This window comes from Fistularia commersonii, chromosome 17, assembly GCF_037954325.1.
Source record: "Fistularia commersonii isolate RoL2024-O1a breed Wild chromosome 17, RoL_Fcom_v1.0, whole genome shotgun sequence".
NCBI classification, from domain to species: Eukaryota; Metazoa; Chordata; class Actinopteri; order Syngnathiformes; family Fistulariidae; genus Fistularia; species Fistularia commersonii.
This window is the reverse complement of record NC_141300.1, coordinates 16,898,605-16,915,837: the sequence shown is the minus strand read 5'-3', so window position 1 is coordinate 16,915,837 and position 17,233 is coordinate 16,898,605. Positions and strand designations below refer to the sequence as shown.

General features: G+C 44.3%; 2 protein-coding genes across 3 annotated transcripts; both read right to left on the bottom strand.

Moving 5' to 3' along the window:
* Positions 1-65: 65 nt before the first annotated feature.
* blm (BLM RecQ like helicase) lies at positions 66-9,192 on the bottom strand. 2 transcript variants are annotated; one of them, XM_086163223.1, is made up of 22 exons: positions 8,857-9,192; positions 6,920-6,980; positions 6,262-6,829; positions 6,018-6,153; positions 5,582-5,682; positions 5,377-5,491; positions 4,714-5,282; positions 4,394-4,570; positions 4,181-4,299; positions 3,985-4,098; positions 3,801-3,899; positions 3,566-3,714; positions 3,349-3,455; positions 2,543-2,703; positions 2,261-2,456; positions 1,775-1,965; positions 1,538-1,682; positions 1,237-1,436; positions 956-1,151; positions 743-865; positions 437-641; positions 66-346 (listed from the first exon to the last, which is right to left on the bottom strand). In XM_086163223.1, the coding sequence occupies exons 1-22, from the start codon at positions 8,949-8,951 to the stop codon at positions 178-180; spliced, it is 3,996 nt and encodes a 1,331-aa protein (XP_086019349.1). In that variant the 5' UTR covers positions 8,952-9,192; the 3' UTR covers positions 66-177. The 2 variants fall into 2 exon arrangements, with proteins under 2 accessions (XP_086019349.1, XP_086019348.1); XM_086163222.1 differs by having other exon boundaries at positions 6,262-6,980.
* A 944-nt stretch (positions 9,193-10,136) lies between these two features.
* Positions 10,137-14,317, bottom strand: ctsh (cathepsin H). The gene is made up of 12 exons (XM_086163312.1): positions 14,157-14,317; positions 13,998-14,029; positions 12,655-12,760; positions 12,511-12,581; positions 12,302-12,406; positions 11,634-11,720; positions 11,451-11,506; positions 11,282-11,363; positions 11,125-11,193; positions 10,937-11,043; positions 10,444-10,569; positions 10,137-10,348 (listed from the first exon to the last, which is right to left on the bottom strand). Exons 1-12 carry the CDS (start codon positions 14,224-14,226, stop codon positions 10,279-10,281), a joined length of 981 nt encoding a protein of 326 aa, XP_086019438.1. The 5' UTR covers positions 14,227-14,317; the 3' UTR covers positions 10,137-10,278.
* Positions 14,318-17,233: the final 2,916 nt, after the last annotated feature.

The window sequence follows — 17,233 nt, the reverse complement described above, 5'->3', positions numbered from 1 at the left end:
GTGGCCTCTTGTGTCTTTGTGACACGCACTGGAAGGCAGGATTGGGAAGAATTTAAAAAAAGGGATGATTTGTCACCATTACTTTATTTATAAATATACACACACACACACACACACATGCATACACATCAGGAAATGAGACTTCTGCTGAGCACAGACCTGTTTGGAAGGCAGGTCCTAGCTTATGTGAGAAAAGGTTGGCTTCAAAAAGGGTCGCTGGCTGCCTTGGGGGGTCGGCGCGGCCAAGAAGCCCGGCTTCCTGACTCCTGAGGACCCGCGTCCGGCGGACTGGGAGGGCCTGGATCTGCCGAAGGACGACCACTCTTTGTTGCCGCCGTAGCCCCGCCTGAATCCAGAGATGAGCGACGACGGTTTCAGGTAATGCCTTTTGATTAATTCTCCAAACACTGAAACATGAAACGAACGCACTACAGACCCTTTCGAGGTAGGGTTGGTGTTGTTGTGTCCCTTGCGCTTCTTGGAGTAATTGAAGAAAGGCACCTTCTTCCTCTTCCGTCCCTGCGCAGTTTTATTATGGAAGTAATTGGACGACTCTGCAGCTCCCTCTTCGTCGTCCACGTACTCTACGGCCGAGCGTCCCCGCGCCGTGTCGATCCATCCGTCCCCGTCGGGCTTCGCCTCTGCAGAGAAAACGGGTTTCAGGAGACGTGCGGGACGGCAGCAAACACACCGACGAGCGGTCAAATAGATTTCGGGGGGGGGGGGAGGTAAGTTTTGCTACCGGGCAGCTGCGGCTCGGGGTATTTCTGCATGACTTGGATCACTTCGCCTCCGTACTTTTCCAGTTTGTCTTCTGTCACGCCGTCGATCTGTAGCAGGACTTCGGGGTCCGAGGACAGCCTCTCTGTTTGAGGGAGGAGAGGAAAATAAAAAGAGGTGAATCCTGGAGCCGTCTTTCGTACCAGCGCGTTTTTTCCGTGGCTCTGGGAGCTACCGGCTATCTTCTTCAGCGTGGCGGTGGAGAAAATGTTGTAGTAATGAATTCCGAAGGCTTTGCCCAGCCGCTTGCAGAGATCTGTCAGCTCCTTCAGACACTCCTTGACCATCACATCTCTCTGAGAGACATTTTCGGCCACGGCAGCTTTATTTTTCCGGATGCTGGATGCGCTCTGCGTCTCGTAGAACTCCACCTGCGAAGGGGACGAGCAGAAGTGAGCTCCACTCCCGTTTCTTTTTGTTTCTTCGACGGGGACAGAACACCGCGGGACGGGTTACCGGCATGTTCCCGGACAGGACGCTCGTGGCTTTCGGTCCCGCGGAGATATACGCCACGGCTTGGCCGCCATTTGTGATGTAAAGGTCCTCCACGAGGATGTTGTCCAAAACCAGCTTTTTGAAGAGGCGGTCAGCGTTAAAGCGGGAGTAGGCCGCGCCCGACCCAAACATTCCCGTCTGTATCTTTGCAGATTTAGTGCCTGAGAGAGGAGAGGAAAAAAGGTTCCCGGCACGAGGTTACGATCGCAAGAAAGACTGAGCGTTAATATTCTTGCCTTTGTGAAAAAGCCTCGCGCCGTACCGATGAAGATATCCACCAGCATGTTCAGCGTCAGCCGCGTCTGCCATGCGGTTCTGCCGCTCCGCGCCCCGACTTTCTCGCAGTTCTCCTGCACAAACCTCACGATCGTCTTCACGTCTTCCGTCACGTCCCGCATCTTGTACAGCTGCGTGGGAATCGGGTCACGAGGTTTGAATGACAAGTGTCCGACGGTTCGTTTACGACGAGCCGCAGAGAATAACGAGGGGGGGCTCTCACGTTGGGCTTGGTGCAGTTGTCGCAGCTGACGCCGGCGTGGTCCTTGCAGAAGCTTCTGTTGAACCTCAGCTCCCCGAAGTAGGCGAGAAGCTGAATCCTCCTGCACTCAATCAAGTTCTCGCAGAAGTGCACCATGCTGTGCAGGTTGTTATAGTGGGTCATCTTGGTGTTGTAGCCGCCCTCCTGGTCCACTGCGGCAAAGACGATTAACATTAGCCAGGTAGAGGGAAAAGGACTTGACCAAAATTTGGCTCTCAAAGGTTTTCACAGGCAATGATGAGATGGTGCTTATTCTTTTACAAATTAATACGGCAACGTGATGTTTACACAACCTTCACCCCCCCCTGCTGGCTGAGTGTTACTGAAAAAAAAACTACATTTAGCATTTACCTGGACTAGCATTCATTAGCACAGATAAAAAAAGACTTTTACAAAGCAGTTAAATATCACGACAGTTTTGAAAGACTGAAAGAGGAGGAAACGTACTGTTGATAATCCTCTTGATGCGGTTCACGTCAGCGTAGGAGTAGAAGAGGATACAGTGCGAGATCTCTCCGTCTCTGCCGGCTCTGCCCGACTCCTGGTAGTAACCCTCCACGGATTTCGGGAGGCTTGCGTGGATCACGTAGCGCACATCGGGTTTGTCGATGCCCATGCCGAAAGCTATGGTGGCACAAATGACCTGGCGGACGAGAGCGGACGGGGTCCTTGGCGTATATCTTGACGTGGCGGCGGCGAGGAGGGCCGGCGAGCGGGAGGTGACCTCACCTGGCAGCCGTCCTGGTTGATCCACTTGCTCTGGACGTACTCTCGGTCCCCGTCCGACAGGCCGGCGTGATACGCCAGAGCCAGGATCCCGGCTCCTTGCAGGCTCTTGGCCATGGTGTCGCAGTCATTTCGTGTCAGGCAGTAAATGATGCCGGAATCGCCTGCAGCGTGCGAGCAGTTTCATTCAGGAGACCGCAGGATATACAAGCGTTATCGGCCGCTATTCTGATTTAAAATGAGCTCTCGGGTTTGACGGCCTTCTGTCAAAAACAGAATTCCGTTATGAAGAAATTAAAATTTGGGGAACATTTTTGCATTCTGTTTTTGTGAATGAAGCCAGGCCTAAAATAACATTGACACAGAGTTCATCTCTTATGTTGCTTAAAAGTAAACCAAATGTTATATCATCTCTTGAGAAGGAAACTGGTGACGATGGAAAATTATCTTTAACCCATTTTTGAGTTTTAGCCCAAAAGCCCTGTACTTTTTCGCATGAGAAAAATATATGGTCAGTGGTTTCAATGTTGTCTTCACAAAATGTACAAATATAATCTTCAAAATTAAAGCGTACCCTCAATAAGAAAAAAAAAAAAACAGAATTCCAGATTGTTTGCAGTAAAAAAACGGATCGTGGTTTCAGACACACGCAGTTTGGCGTAACTTTCTGTCGCACTTAATCGCTGCAGCTGGGAACGACGTCACTCCTGCGCTCTCTGACGCTGAATTCAGCAATTGTATATCAATTGTATAAGACAGTTCAAGAGTCATCAGGCAAAACTTGTGTTGTGACAGAAAAGGTAGTTTACTTGGATAGTGTTTCTTGATCCAGCTGATGCAGTCCTCGTCAACCTTTTTGGGTTTTTTCGGCAACACCGAGTACCTCAGGCTGGCTCTATTGAAACTCATGGTAAACCTGAAAATTGTGGAGTTTTTTTTTTTTTTTTTTTTTAAAAAGTGCAACAATTAGCCCGGCCATTGACAAAATGTATTATTTTTTGGAAAATGAAGAGACGGCGCACATACATCTGCGGGTGAGTCATGTTTAGCTGGTTCAAGATGTCTTTCTGCACACGTGGGGTGGCAGTGGCTGTCAACGCCATCATCCCCACATTTGGGAACTTGTGGCGAAGTTCATGCAGCTTCTTGTAGTCTGGACGAAAATCATGGCCCCACTGTGAAAGATAAAATTATTCCCATGCCTTCCAATACCAGATCACCGCACAAGCGTTTATTGCTCTGAGAGCAAAAGAAGACTCACCTGGCTGACGCAGTGTGCCTCGTCGATGACAAACCTGGCCAGGAGGCCACGTTCGAAGAGGTTCTGCAGAGCGGAGATCAGCCTGCTGCTTGCGCTGACCTGGAGGACGGGGAAAAAACACACAGGACGTTTATTAGAAACGTGACAAAGTCTTTGCACTAAACAGGAGTGAAGCAGCCCGCACCTTTTCTGGGGTGACATAGAGAAGCTTAATGATGGGGTCTTTTCTGGAGAGCTGCATGTAAATCCTCGACGCCTCGCTGTCGCTTTTATCGCTGGACAGACTCGTTGCCGGGATCTGAAACGACGACGGCCGAATATCATGGCGGCTTGCTCGTGGAGTCGATTCAAACTTTGCTCACATGTGGAGACACACTTACATCCAGAGAAGTGAGTTTCTGGACCTGGTCCACGATGAGCGATTTGAGTGGAGAGATGACCACGGTGACGCCCGGGGACACGCAGGCAGGGAGCTGGTAGCACAGGCTTTTACCTCCGCCTAAGGATACACAGAGATTTGGGAAACTTCGCTGGAGATCCACAACATCACCCAGCAAACCAAAGCATTACTTTGATGGACAACGGCTCCAAACCTGTGGGCATCAAAACAAATGCGTCTTCTCCCAGAAGCGTGGCGTTAATGGCCTCCAGCTGATTGAACCGGAACTGATGAAGTCCAAACCGCTTGTGGAAGATCTTCATCATCTCCCCCGAATGGGGGAAGTTGAAGCCCCTGAGGCGATCGTGGGCGGGGTTTCTAAAGTCGGGTTCTGCAACAGGGCAGTCAAGAAAGAAGAAAGATCTCAGGTAATCCATGAAAACAAGAAGTTTTATCCCAATGTGTTTCCTCTTAAAATCCAGCCCGCACACCTGAGATGTCCATCATGCCTCGGCTATCTTGTGTCCAACTTACCAGGTGAGCAGACTTTTGCAGGTTTGGGAGCTGGTGTGGGTGTTGTCGTTTTCTTTTCCCACGGGGACTTTGTCACGTCCGCGTTCTTCCGAGCCAACCCGGAGGAGCTCTGCGGTTCGAAGTAATCGGGGATATCCGAGTCATTGATGTCGTCTATGTCAAAGTTGTCGTCGTAAAAGTCATCTGGCACAATGTCGTCGTCGTCGAAGACCACGGCCGCCGCAGCCGGGGGTCTCGGTTTGCTCTGTACGGACACTTCCCTCTTGGGAGAGAAGAAAAGGTCCCGGCCACCGAGTTCTGTGCTTGGCTTGTCACAGAACTTAGGTGATGGTTTCGAGAGGCTGTCCGCCGATGGAGAATCAGAGATACTCGCATTGTCCAGAGGCGCCTTTCTGCTGCCCTTACTCTGCAGGGGGTTCACAGCAATGACACTGTCAGACTCATCCGAGTCGTACGATGGAAGACTGATGGAGGACGGTTTCTCTTTAGAGATCGGATCAGAAACCACAGTGCTGTCAGGCTGCTGCGTCCTAAATAAATGATCCCCACCGGTTGCAAGGATCCTCTTCCTGGGTGACAAAGGGCATATTTCAGCAATCACACAGAATTACTGTTAGGTATCATTCAGACAAAGATTTGTTTTTTTGGCGGCCGTGAACACACCTTTGGGCCCTCTTCAGTAAGAGCTCATCCCCACATGACAGACCTATAAGCTCATGTTCAGGGATGGAATCAACCAGGGCACAAATAGTCTCCATGATAGTGAACAGTTGATCATCTGAGAAGTGATGAGAGAAAAAAAAGAAAAATATGAATCCGGTAATTGGGACTTGAAACAAAAGAATTAAATGAAAATGTCTGCACCCACTTGTTTGGACTTTGGGGCGGTGATCAGGGGGCGCCTGGTCGGTGGTTTTCAGTCCTTTTGATTGAAAACTTTTATTGCTTTCAGGCCGAGTGGACTTGGAACTGAAATAAGACAGGTAATGTTTATTTCTGCTTCATTCAAGAAAAATGCACCCCCAGTGGACGGTCCTTCTATATGGAGTCACTGAGAGACTAAGAAATACAAACAAAATAAATGTAATTAAAAGTTTAACAAAAAATGTTTCTGAGTAACATATTTCAGTGTAAATATCTCATGTTACAACCTGCGATTTATAGACAAGTGCGGCCTATCTATGTATGTACACATATAGTTATTTGTTCATTTTCAGCCGGTGCGGCTTACATTCAGGTGCGCTCAACATTTTGGAAAATGCGTTAACAAAAAAAAAAGAAAGCGCAAAACTGAATGTTCTCACTTTGTGTGCGCTGAAAATTTGGCAAAAGATGGCTGATCTGGAATTGGAGAGGGAGGGATACAGTCCAGGTAATCTTCAGGCTCTGAGTAGTCGTCCACAGTTATTTCCTTCGGGTCACGCAATTTTTTCTTTTTGTCTACAAGAAAAAAAGACCAAAGTTGGGCAGTTTATCACCACCATTCATTGCTTTCCAAGTCTGTTTAGTGTAAAGTATAGATTGCTCAGAAACCCAGCGTATAACTACCTGTGTCTCCAGTAGGCCCGGGACCAGCATCGTTGTCCTCCTCGCTATCACTCAAGACAGACTTGAGATAAGCCGCACCTTTTCTGGTCTTTTTAATTGGAAAATCCTCCGTCTCACTCTCCACAGGATCCACGACCACACAACCTCCCAGTGGAGCTTGAGTTTTGATGGCGCCGCTCTCGAGCTCATCCTCTGGTAGACAAGGTTTTCCCCCCGTGGGTGCTTTTTTTTCTTCAGCCGGAGAAAACGCCGTCCTGCTGTCCTTCCCCGACATCTCCGAACAGCCCGAGTCATTTTTTCCTTTGGTGGAGGATTCAAAATCGTCAAAGTCATCCCAATCGTCCACAGCCAACCCAAGAGATGCATCAAGACAAGCCGACGTGCTGCCGTTGCCGCATGAAACTCGGCTTTCACATTTAGACGGAGGCACAGGCAGCTTGCGGGACATGGACGCTGCTGAGGGAAGCCGGGCTGCGGGAAAACAGTCCCCTGCTGGGCTGACGTCTGACACGCGTTTGGACGTGACAGAGTTGAAGCTGCTGACTTTGGCGTTTTGAAATCTCTCGTGCTTGTTTGAAAACGTCAGAGGAGATTCAGTCACCAAATTGCTCACGGGGATATTGCCATTCCTGCAAGCCAAAACGTTCGCGCAGGTTACCTTGGCCTGGACTTCCACTCCGCTCGTACCCGACGGGGACTTCTTCTTGAAGGAGAACGTCCTGGGAAGACAAGTGAGATGGAAACCAACTGATTACACAGATGGACACGTACATTACATCATCACTTTAAAACACTTAAACCACTGCACCTCAATTTCTTTTGGACTGCGTCAATCACCTTGTTGCATTAGTCGTACTTGTTGTCTGTGATGTTAATAATTTTTTCCACTACTGCGTGCTGGGTCTAAGGTAACACAATTTCAACCTCTTGTGTAAAACATGCAGCGGGATTGATAATAAAGTTAACTTTGTCTTAAATGTAGCAGACGATAGTCGTGATGGGACGAGCGACACTGGTGCATCAGCACTGTGCCGAGAGCTCAAGAGTGAAACCCCGGATCGGTGTGTGTGTCTTGCTTTAAGAAAGAATCACGTGACCAATACAGGAACCGTATCGTTTGCATGTGCTGTGCCAAAGTGTGTTTATAAGGAAACAAACTGTATCAACATGTTGTGGGTTCGTTGGATGGAGTATTGCGTAATTATGGATCGTTCTAAGAAGTTTTCCCCAGTGTGGAATAATTTTGATCTTGTGACACAAAACAAGATAAATCTTTTTCTCCTTTGAGCATTGTTTACTGTAATATACTATTTTTTACGGTGGCGCATTGCACTCACTTTATAAGTTTATCAAGTCAATGACCTGTGGTACATATAATAGTCAGTTAAGAAGCCTTGCAGTTGCTTTATTCATTTTATCTCGTAATTACAAGATCCTGATCTCGAAATCATGAGATAGGGTGTCTATTTTTTTTCAAAAAGTGAATGCAATGCTCCACCTTAGCTTTTACTCTGTTCTGGTAAGAGAATTGTTTTCAGATAAATTAATTTTTTCTATTATCGTAGGTGAAGTGTCGGCTCTGAAGGAGTATTTTCTAAGGCTGGGGAGCTGGTGTCTAAGAGGAGAAACCGCCTTGGAGCAAAGACACTCCAAAAACTTTTGTTCCTCAATAAAATTCATAAACTATTCACTTTTTTGCCTTTTATTTCATATGATTTAACAGTTTAGTTAACAAAAATGTGCACATAAGTTAAAAATTTTAACTGATTTGTAACTCAAATTTGCTATATTTTACATACCAACTCAGTTTAGCATTTACACAAACAAGGAATTTCTCTACCTGCAATGATTTTATAACTACTGCAGGAGTCACTATTGGGTGACCAACACAGTATCAATACAGTGCCGACACAGTTTGTCTGGTGTGTCAATACACTTCTTGAGGTATCATCGTCCCATCACTAGACTATAGACAGGAACTATGAACAAAATTTATATGTTGAACTGCACAGATGGCAAGTTATGCTAAACAGTACAACTAAAATGGATGTTTACTTGACCATAAATAAATACAGACAGTCATTGCCTGGGGTTAAACTAGTGTAGGAGGACAATCCAAGAGTATAGTTGTAGATACCAGCTTGTATTAGTACTACTTTTTTGTTCAGATAATCTATCCCTGTTTACTTTCTTTGTCCACAACTTTGCCAAACTCCATCCTGACAGAATCCCAACTCAAGTTAGCTGAACCCGACCATCCTATCAGCTAACTGGAGGCCTCCTTACGCACCTGGACGGCAGGGAGCAATCAATCATCTGACAGGATAACACACGAACGGTACCGGATCAAGTGCCTTTCAAACCGAGTCTTGTATTTGATTTTTTTTATAAAAAAAAGTCTCGTCGATATGACAACGCGGCAGCTCCTGGAGAGACAGGACAAGCCTTTAATCAGGTATGTCGTTCTCGATTTTATTGCTAAGTACCTGATGCTTTGACTCGAGCTCGGGAGTGTCAATGTTATGCTAGCCTTGCATACAGCAGCTAGCTATTAGATGCCGCGCGTAAGAAATTTGACATTAAGGTGACGCTTACCCCGGTTTGGGTTTAGAGAGAGACAGTCTGCTCTGGGCAGCGCTACTGTGCCGGGCCAGCTGCTCCTTCAAGTTGTTTTGAGGAAGACCAGACATTGTTGGTGCAGAGCTAGCGGGACAGGCGCCTGTAGCCGGCTACTGGGACTAGCCGTTAGCCGGCTAGTGGGACAAGAGCCTGTAGACGGCTAGCGTTCACGGAGGAGGAACTGGAATCTTAAACATCACCCGGGACAACGACGAAAGTAAAGGGTAGTTGATAGTTTGGTCCACCGCGGTTGTCAACCGTTATGTTGTGTTAGCTTGGAACCTTCGCTCCGGCTAGTGGGTCGCTACTTCATCTTAACAACGAACGCATTTAGCGCCTAGAAAGCTCTCGTTCGTGATTGGTCGAGCCCGAACACCGAGGGGCATTATGGGAAATGTATTGATTTATGCGAGCCGGACAGAAAACCTTAGCAAACGGTACCTTATAATAATAATAATAATGATAATTATTATAATAATAACAATAATGATAGTTATAAATAATGATAATATTAACAACAGATCCCTGTTGGGTTCGGCCTGGGGACCTTTCTGTTTGCATGTTTTCGCCAAGTCTGCATGGGTTTTCTCCAGTTTCCTCCCTCCCCGAAAACATGTAGAAGGTTGATTGGAGCTCCTCTATTGCCAGATGTGTGACTGCAGGAGACACTAGTTGTTTCGTATGCATCTTTACGTGAACCTGTGATCGACTGGTGACCGGGCCAGGGTGAACCCCCGCTCTCACCCACTGACGACGGGGGTAGGCTACGGCGAGACCCATCACGATCCTGAGGTCAGGCTCAGTGGTATCAACAATGAATGAATGAATACACAATAATCATAACAACTAATCACACATTGGGGCTTTAAATATTTTGCAATTATACATCGCCATGAGATGTACTTACTTGCACTCTCTTTTTGAGGTGTGTATCACTACATCACTGAATCACCAAACAGGGATCTTTGACGTCTGATTTGATTATAGGTGGTTGTACATATGTCCTGTCATATATTTGTCAGGGACAGTTCTTCCAATCAGCTTTTGCTGTTGCAATGATTGAAAGTATAGCTCTGGAAAGCCCATCGTTTTGCCGTGGTCTTTAAACTAAATTCAGATGAACAAGGTGTTTTTGCATCTTTGCTTTGATCGTGGTTTGTTTCCCTTAATTGTTTTTATTAAGGCTTGCATTTCGCTGCCCCATTTAAATGGCAATGGAAAACCACAAAAAAGAAATCGTGACTAAAGAATCCTTTTGTTCAACATGCTTTATTTCTGAATGCAGCGACAAATGAATGGAAGCTGTATATCAAGCCATCAAAATTCCCCTAGTATCAGTAAATAATCTGGCTCAGATTCAGATATATATTTCACACGTATGTTGTTATCATGCAGATATCACACCACCGGGAAAGAAGAGCAAGCAGCAAGCCCGCACATGTTCTTCCCCTGTTCAATGAGGAAATATCTGAAAAGAGGAAAAGTGCCATTACTGTCATCACTTTTGCTGATATGCATTTAGTCATATACTAGATTTTATTTGAAATTTGCCACATGGCTCACCCATCCATTCCCCAGCTGCTTCCCCACGAGTTTTTCACGATCCAGTAAGGGACGCCATTGGCCGCTCCGTACCCGACAGCCAACACTGCGTGGTTGACCTTGTCGGTGGTGTTTTGACAGACATTGCTAAGCACAGAGAGACATGTGACTCTTTAACTTGAGAAAAGAGGAATCACAGAAATGTTGAATTTCGACACATTCACCAGCAAAAGACGGTTTTGTTATGACATCAGCAATATGTAGAAAAAAAAAATCTTTATGTTTTGCCTATCCAATCTTTTTAGGGTTGAACAAAGCGATATTTGTCATATTATGGCAATCAGGCAAATGACGAAAATTTAAAGAGATAATGTCACAGCGGTGTCTTTGGCTTCTTGAATCCCCCGTGCATCAGTGCCGTTTAATAATTTTTAACCCACCGTTAGTTTCACTTCCCCGCGTCACATGTTCACATGTTTATGCTGAAGTTTTGCTTCCCTCAGTGTCGTCTCACCTGGAGTAAACGCCCTCTTTGTAGTGTAAGAAGTCCTCGGTGACCTCATAGGCAAAGCTGACGGGATTGCGCGTGGCGACAGCGTCCACCATCCCCATCTCATCGTACTATGATGACAAAAAATCCAGTTCTTAAAAGTTTCACGGGCAGACATTTGCATTCACCAGGGGTCGCGAACGTCGGCTCACCTCTGTTATGTTCACCACATCTTTTACGAAAGCAGCCGCCAGCTCGGGTTGATACTTGCAAGGTCCTTCCTTTTTTTTTTTTTTTAAACAGAAAGCCATTTAATCATCTGTATGTAGTTACAAGTATGTTGAGGGATTTATTTTGTAGTTTCATTACATAAGCATTGTATGGATAATCCGTCTCGGTCATCATTCCCTTGTTGTACAGGATGTACTCGAAAGCTTGACTCGGAAGGCCTCTATGACACAAAATAAAGACACAGCGGTTAAATTTGGCTGTTGGGGTTTTTATCCAAAGGGGAGAGATGACATTTCCTGACTCTCACCCGTCACATCCATGGTTGTTGAAGTCCTGGGCGCAGTCCACCAGCTGCTGCTCCGACTGCAAAAAAACATTTTAGAAAAAAGTTTTTTTTTGAAAGGAGACAAAACAAGACACTATTTGTGTGGGGAAATAACCTGACAGGGCCTTTCTCATGAGTAAAATTTCAAAAAGAAGCAGGTTTTACCAGCGGCACCAGCTTCCCCGTGGCAATAGCAGTCACAGATTCCAAACAGCCGGTTGTGGAAAAGGTCCAGCAGCTGCCACAATGTCCCTGTGTTGCAAGACGGAAAAAAAAAAAAAATCAAAAACATGACGAAAATTTTGATAGGCCGTCATGTTCACGATATTGTTGCATCTACAGAGGTGTGTGAACGTGAATCACTGCTTAGACGGCGCTCAAGCAAATTCCAGGATTAGATTAGCTAGCTTTTAGCATTCTGTCTGCTCTCAAAACAATATGGCTTATAGAAACTATCAGCAGAACTGAGGTGGTGCACGCCATCAATCGTCCTGCAACTTTTGTCCCCCGGGTGTCAAACTGACCGTTTCATGGTTGGACTGTGGGAAAAAAAAGTGGCCAAACCAGCAAGAACCAGGGATACAACATTCATATTGACGTGCAAATACAACTTCAAGTGCCAAGATATAGTAGCATGACACTTGGCAGTGTGTCGGTGTATATTAGCAGTGCTTTGTCAGGCCGGAAAGTGAGTACCGAAGCGCTTTCCACAGAAATAAGAAGTGAAAGCAGCACCGACAACAAATGCTAATTTAGTGCATTGCATAGAGGCGTGTGTGTGTCTGTGTGTGCGCCTGTGTGTGTGTGTGTGTTTGTGAGGGCTGAGAACGCACCTGATTTTTCACATCCGTCACATAATTCCCTTTCTTCCTCCAGTCAATGGAGTCCGGATACGGCCCGCTGCCGCTAACGTACTGCCCTTTTGTGGCAGAGCAGTTCTGCGAGAAGGTTTAGAAAAAATAGTTCAAGAAAGGCGCTTATGAGAAAAGAATAAACGACAACAAAGGGTTAAGAGTAGCCGTGGCGCATACGGGAGACGTACCTGTGGCTTGGACAAGAGGAAAGCCTTGCTGAATTCACTGAAGGTCAGGTCAGAGAACTGGTTGAGTCCCACTGCGGGTAGACAAGCTTGTTGAGTTGAGGAGCCGCCGTCGGCTTGATGGAGAAGGTGACGGGGGATTCTTACTTGTGAAGGAGTGATTTCCCAGGTTGTGTTTGTCGATCCTCCTCTTGTTCTCGGCGAATATCTGGAGTCTGTCGTGGTATTCCGGCATGTCGTACGCCTTGTTGTGCTGCAAGCGGAGATACAATGCAGATCCATCTTATTTAGCTAAAGGGTGAGGGGTTCTATGAGGTAGATCAGTGTTTCCCAACCTTTTTTGAGCCACGGCACTTATTTTACATTAGAAAAATCACACGGCACACCAACTAATAAATGTCAAAAACATTTTTTAACGAATTAGAATGAAACCGTAGTCTCTATTTACTTGGTGTGAAATCTAATATATCTAATATCTGTAGATTTGTCAAGTTGCAATGCAAATTTTCCACTGATGTGCAACTTTTCCAGAACACTTTTTCCAATGTCTGAAGACATGTCATCAATATGTCTGAAAATGGTATTATTTGAGAGAACTCGGGCTATTTCTTTATCAACGCCAGAGCCGAGCATTTCTTCTCCAATGATTTTGCCGGCAGGTAGTATTAATGTTTTGCTACGGTGTGTGGCTGTTTGGATTTAGAGACGAGTTCAGCAACTTTATAGCAGCTTTCACTGCTACCTCACTCGTCTTGGTAGTTTTCAACAACGCTGCCTGTTTGTTTACGCAGATATGAGTACTTTTTATTTTAAAAATGTATCACGCAAAGCGTCACTAATCACTCTGATACACAGATGCACAGGTTAATTCACTACCTGTTGCCATCGTTGCCATAATTTTCAGACCAATCAGGTGAAAGTGGGCATTTTTCCACGGCACACCTGATGATCTCTCACGGCACACTAATGTGCCGCGGAACAGTGGTTGGGAAACACTGAGGTAGAAGACCAGAAGATCAGCCAGAATGAAAGGAAAGGTGGACGAGACACCTAGAAACAGTCTAGAAACAGTGACATTGATGAAAAAGACAGGAGGCAGAGCTGGAGGTCGCAGAGATGAAGATGTTGAGGTTCTCTTTGGGAGTGACCAGCATGGAGAGGATCAAGAATGAGTCCACCATGTTAGATGTTTTGGAGAGAAGCTCAGAGATGGTTGGGTCATGGACAGAGGAGAGAGAGAATATATTGGTAGACGGTTGCTGGAATCGGACCAAAGAGAAGATTGATGGGCGTTGTAAGAGAAGATATGAAGGTAGTTGGTGTGAGAGAGGAGGATCCAGAGTATAGTTAGATGGAGAAGGTTAGTAGGCTGTGGCGACCCCTGAAGGGAAAAGCTGAAAGCAGAAGAAGAAGACAGTAAGCAAAGTGCAGGGATTGATTTGAAGGGCGCGTTTATGAAATTACACAATTAAAAAAAAGAACCATTTTACCTGCACCATCCATATCTTGAAGTCTAACTCGTCTGAGAAAACAACAAGGAATTACGCAATAAATCAAAGCATAAGAGCAGGAGACGTACGCGTGTTTTACAAAGTGAAAGTGAAACTGCCGGTATGGCGGGTTGAGGGAAAGGTGTCTCCGACGCTCACCTTCCACAGACGGCCGAGGGGCCGAAGAAGCCGCGGAGACCAAGGCGAGGAAGAGGAGCGGCGCCTTCATCGCTGCGCCTCGAAGTTCACTTTCTGCTGGAGGCAGAAGTCGGGCGGATGTGAGGGCGGCCGGATCGGATTACTTTCCAGGGGAGCAAAAAAAAAACACGAAGGAACACCCGCCCAGACGCCCACGACCCACGGCGGTTCCCGTCAGGCTGTTCGTGTTGCAGCGTTTTTAAATAGTTTTCAAAGGTCAAATACGCAGACCGAGTCGCACCTAGATGAGCTTTCAGCTCTTCACTGAATAAAATTTATATATTGATATATATATATATATAAAAACACACATACGCATATATATATATATATATATATATATATATATATATATATACGTACATACACACAAAAAATAATGTATAATTATTTTTCTTTAAAGTCAGTTCAATTTCACCTCCTTGCGGTCATATGATTTTTCTCCTTACATAAACCATTTTCCTTCCTCTCATTTTCTGTCTATACTATTTAGTTTATATATATATATATATATATATATATATATATATATATATATATATATATATATATATATACACAAAAAAATAATGTATAATTATTTTTCTTTAAAATAAGTCCAATTTCGCCTCCTTGCCGTCATATGTGATTTTTCTCCTTACATTTACCATTTACTTTCCTCTCATTTTCTGTCTATACTATTTAGTTAGTTAATTGATATATGTATATATATATATATATATATATATTTATATACAGACACACAAAAAATAATGTATAATTTATTTTTCTTTAAAATAAGTCCTATTTCGCCTCCTTGCGGTCATATGTGATTTTTCTCCCTACATTTACCATTTACTTTCCTCTCATTTTCTGTCTATACTATTCAGTTAATTAAGAAGTTAAGTTTTTAAATCCATATATATATTTGCTCCATTTAAATGTGGCTGCTAAAAAAGGAAAGTACGTTGCCGAATTTCATAGTGTTTTACAGAAAACTAAGAAAGTACTTGCGTAGGATAAAGTGCAGGGTGTGCAGAGATGAAGACAGTGAGGTACGAGCTGGCCAGTAGGAATATTATCATGTTTCATAAATATCAATTGTTACGTTGATATATAAATGACTGGTGAGCGCTTGCACCTTGCGAGAAGGTGGATTCCGTCAGCGGGGTCGGTCTCAGAGTTCTTCGGTTCCGTACTTGAAAATAAAATAATGATAGCAAAAATAAAAAAAAGGAAGTTAGCAAACTATGTAGTGTTACGACCGTTACCAACAGGTGAGCTACAAAAACACTTGAGACAAAATGCCCCTGAGATAAAACGGATTTATTAGCAAGAGGTAACTGGGACACATAGTCATGTTTGTTTGTTAATATCATCATCATGTCTTTTATTGTGTTACTTTTTTTTTTCTCCTTTTTTCATACAAAATCGGGAGCATTTCTTAAGATATGGAAACATGGGGGGGTTGAAAGATAATTTTCATACCACTGGGTATTGCTAACAGCAAAATGTTTATTTGTTTATATTCCTTATAAGAGTATGTGCATGTATAAGTGTGTACATTATAAGTATAGTATTATTCTGTGTGTGAATGTGTTGCATGCCTGCCACATGAACTTCAAAAGTGTACTGTACATACATAGTAAAAATACATACAAATATTCACAGAATAAGCACTACATTACTATATTCCTGCTAACAGAAATGGTTATAGACAGGATTACAGTATAAATGCAAACACTTTGAAGTTGTTTCCTACCTCTAAGTCATGGTTTCAAGACTACACCGTTGTAGCATTTTGTGTTTGAGCTCGAAGTACTTGTATGTTTGTTTGTTTGTTTTTTTTTTAATATTTATATGTATTCTTTTAAAGGATTAACACTGTTTCACGTTGAGAAATATATGCAAGGTCGCATGTACAAAATGTACAGCACATCTCAGTGAGGTGAATAACCAACAAAGTACAAAATACTTTCCCATGTTCATATAAACAGCAGATTACTCTCTCTTATACTACTACAAAAATAGTGTTTGAATGCTGCAGGCAGAGGTCATTCACATAGGTTTTTTTTTTTTTTAACATATTGTTAAACAGCAATGCATATAACGGAGTGATATACAGTCACGTTCCACAATCACTGGAACAGTTAAAATAGACAGATTGTCTTTTAATTACAGAAGAGCAACAACCTTTTACTCTACAGAAGTATCGCCAGACCTGAAGGTACAACACTCACCGCCGTGTCTCACTTTTTTTTTTTTTTTTTTTTTTTTTTTTTTTTTGAGTCGAACCGAAAAAACGAAGCAATAAATCCCAATCGAGCCGAAACCAAGATCCCCCTAAAACCTAAATCAGCCACCGAAGAGACGTAATGCTTCTTTATCACTATATTTTTATTTTAACGTACGCTGTATAAAAGTACTGGACAGTTGGGACAGTTGTCCCTTTGGAAGTCTTTAAATATCCACTATTACTGTTATTTTATGAATCTTTTGCGAGCACCGGTGATGGAATTTAGAGAGAGGCGAGCTTCTTCCGTCAACTAAAGGTGAACGTCCCCTTCGCTGTCTCTTGTCCCGAGTCGCTCCCGATGGCCCAGTTCACGCCGTCGCCGTGTGAGTGTGAACAGGTGAACGCTATCTAGTGTAAAGCGCTCCACAAGTCCAGACCACTGACCATTTGTGCTCCCAATGGGACCGTCATCTGCTGCGGAGGACTTCACACTAGCGGCAAGGAAACGCTTACTGAATTAATGATTAAAAAAAAATAAAATGACAAAAACGACCAAACACGAAGCGTCTTCATTTCCCCCGATTTGAAATCCTAACACAAATTTGTGAAGGACAGCCGTGGACTTCGGCTGCGGCACAAATGTCCGAACGCATGAGGTTTGAGTTTTCCGCTCGAATAACAATGTACTCTAACTATTATTGCAATGTTACCATGATAATAGAATAATCGTCACCCGGAATGGCGCTTGTGTGTCCACTGAATAAATACCAGTTGCTTTCATCAGCAAACCCTAAAGCTGATGCTAAATCTAGCAGCTAGCCCT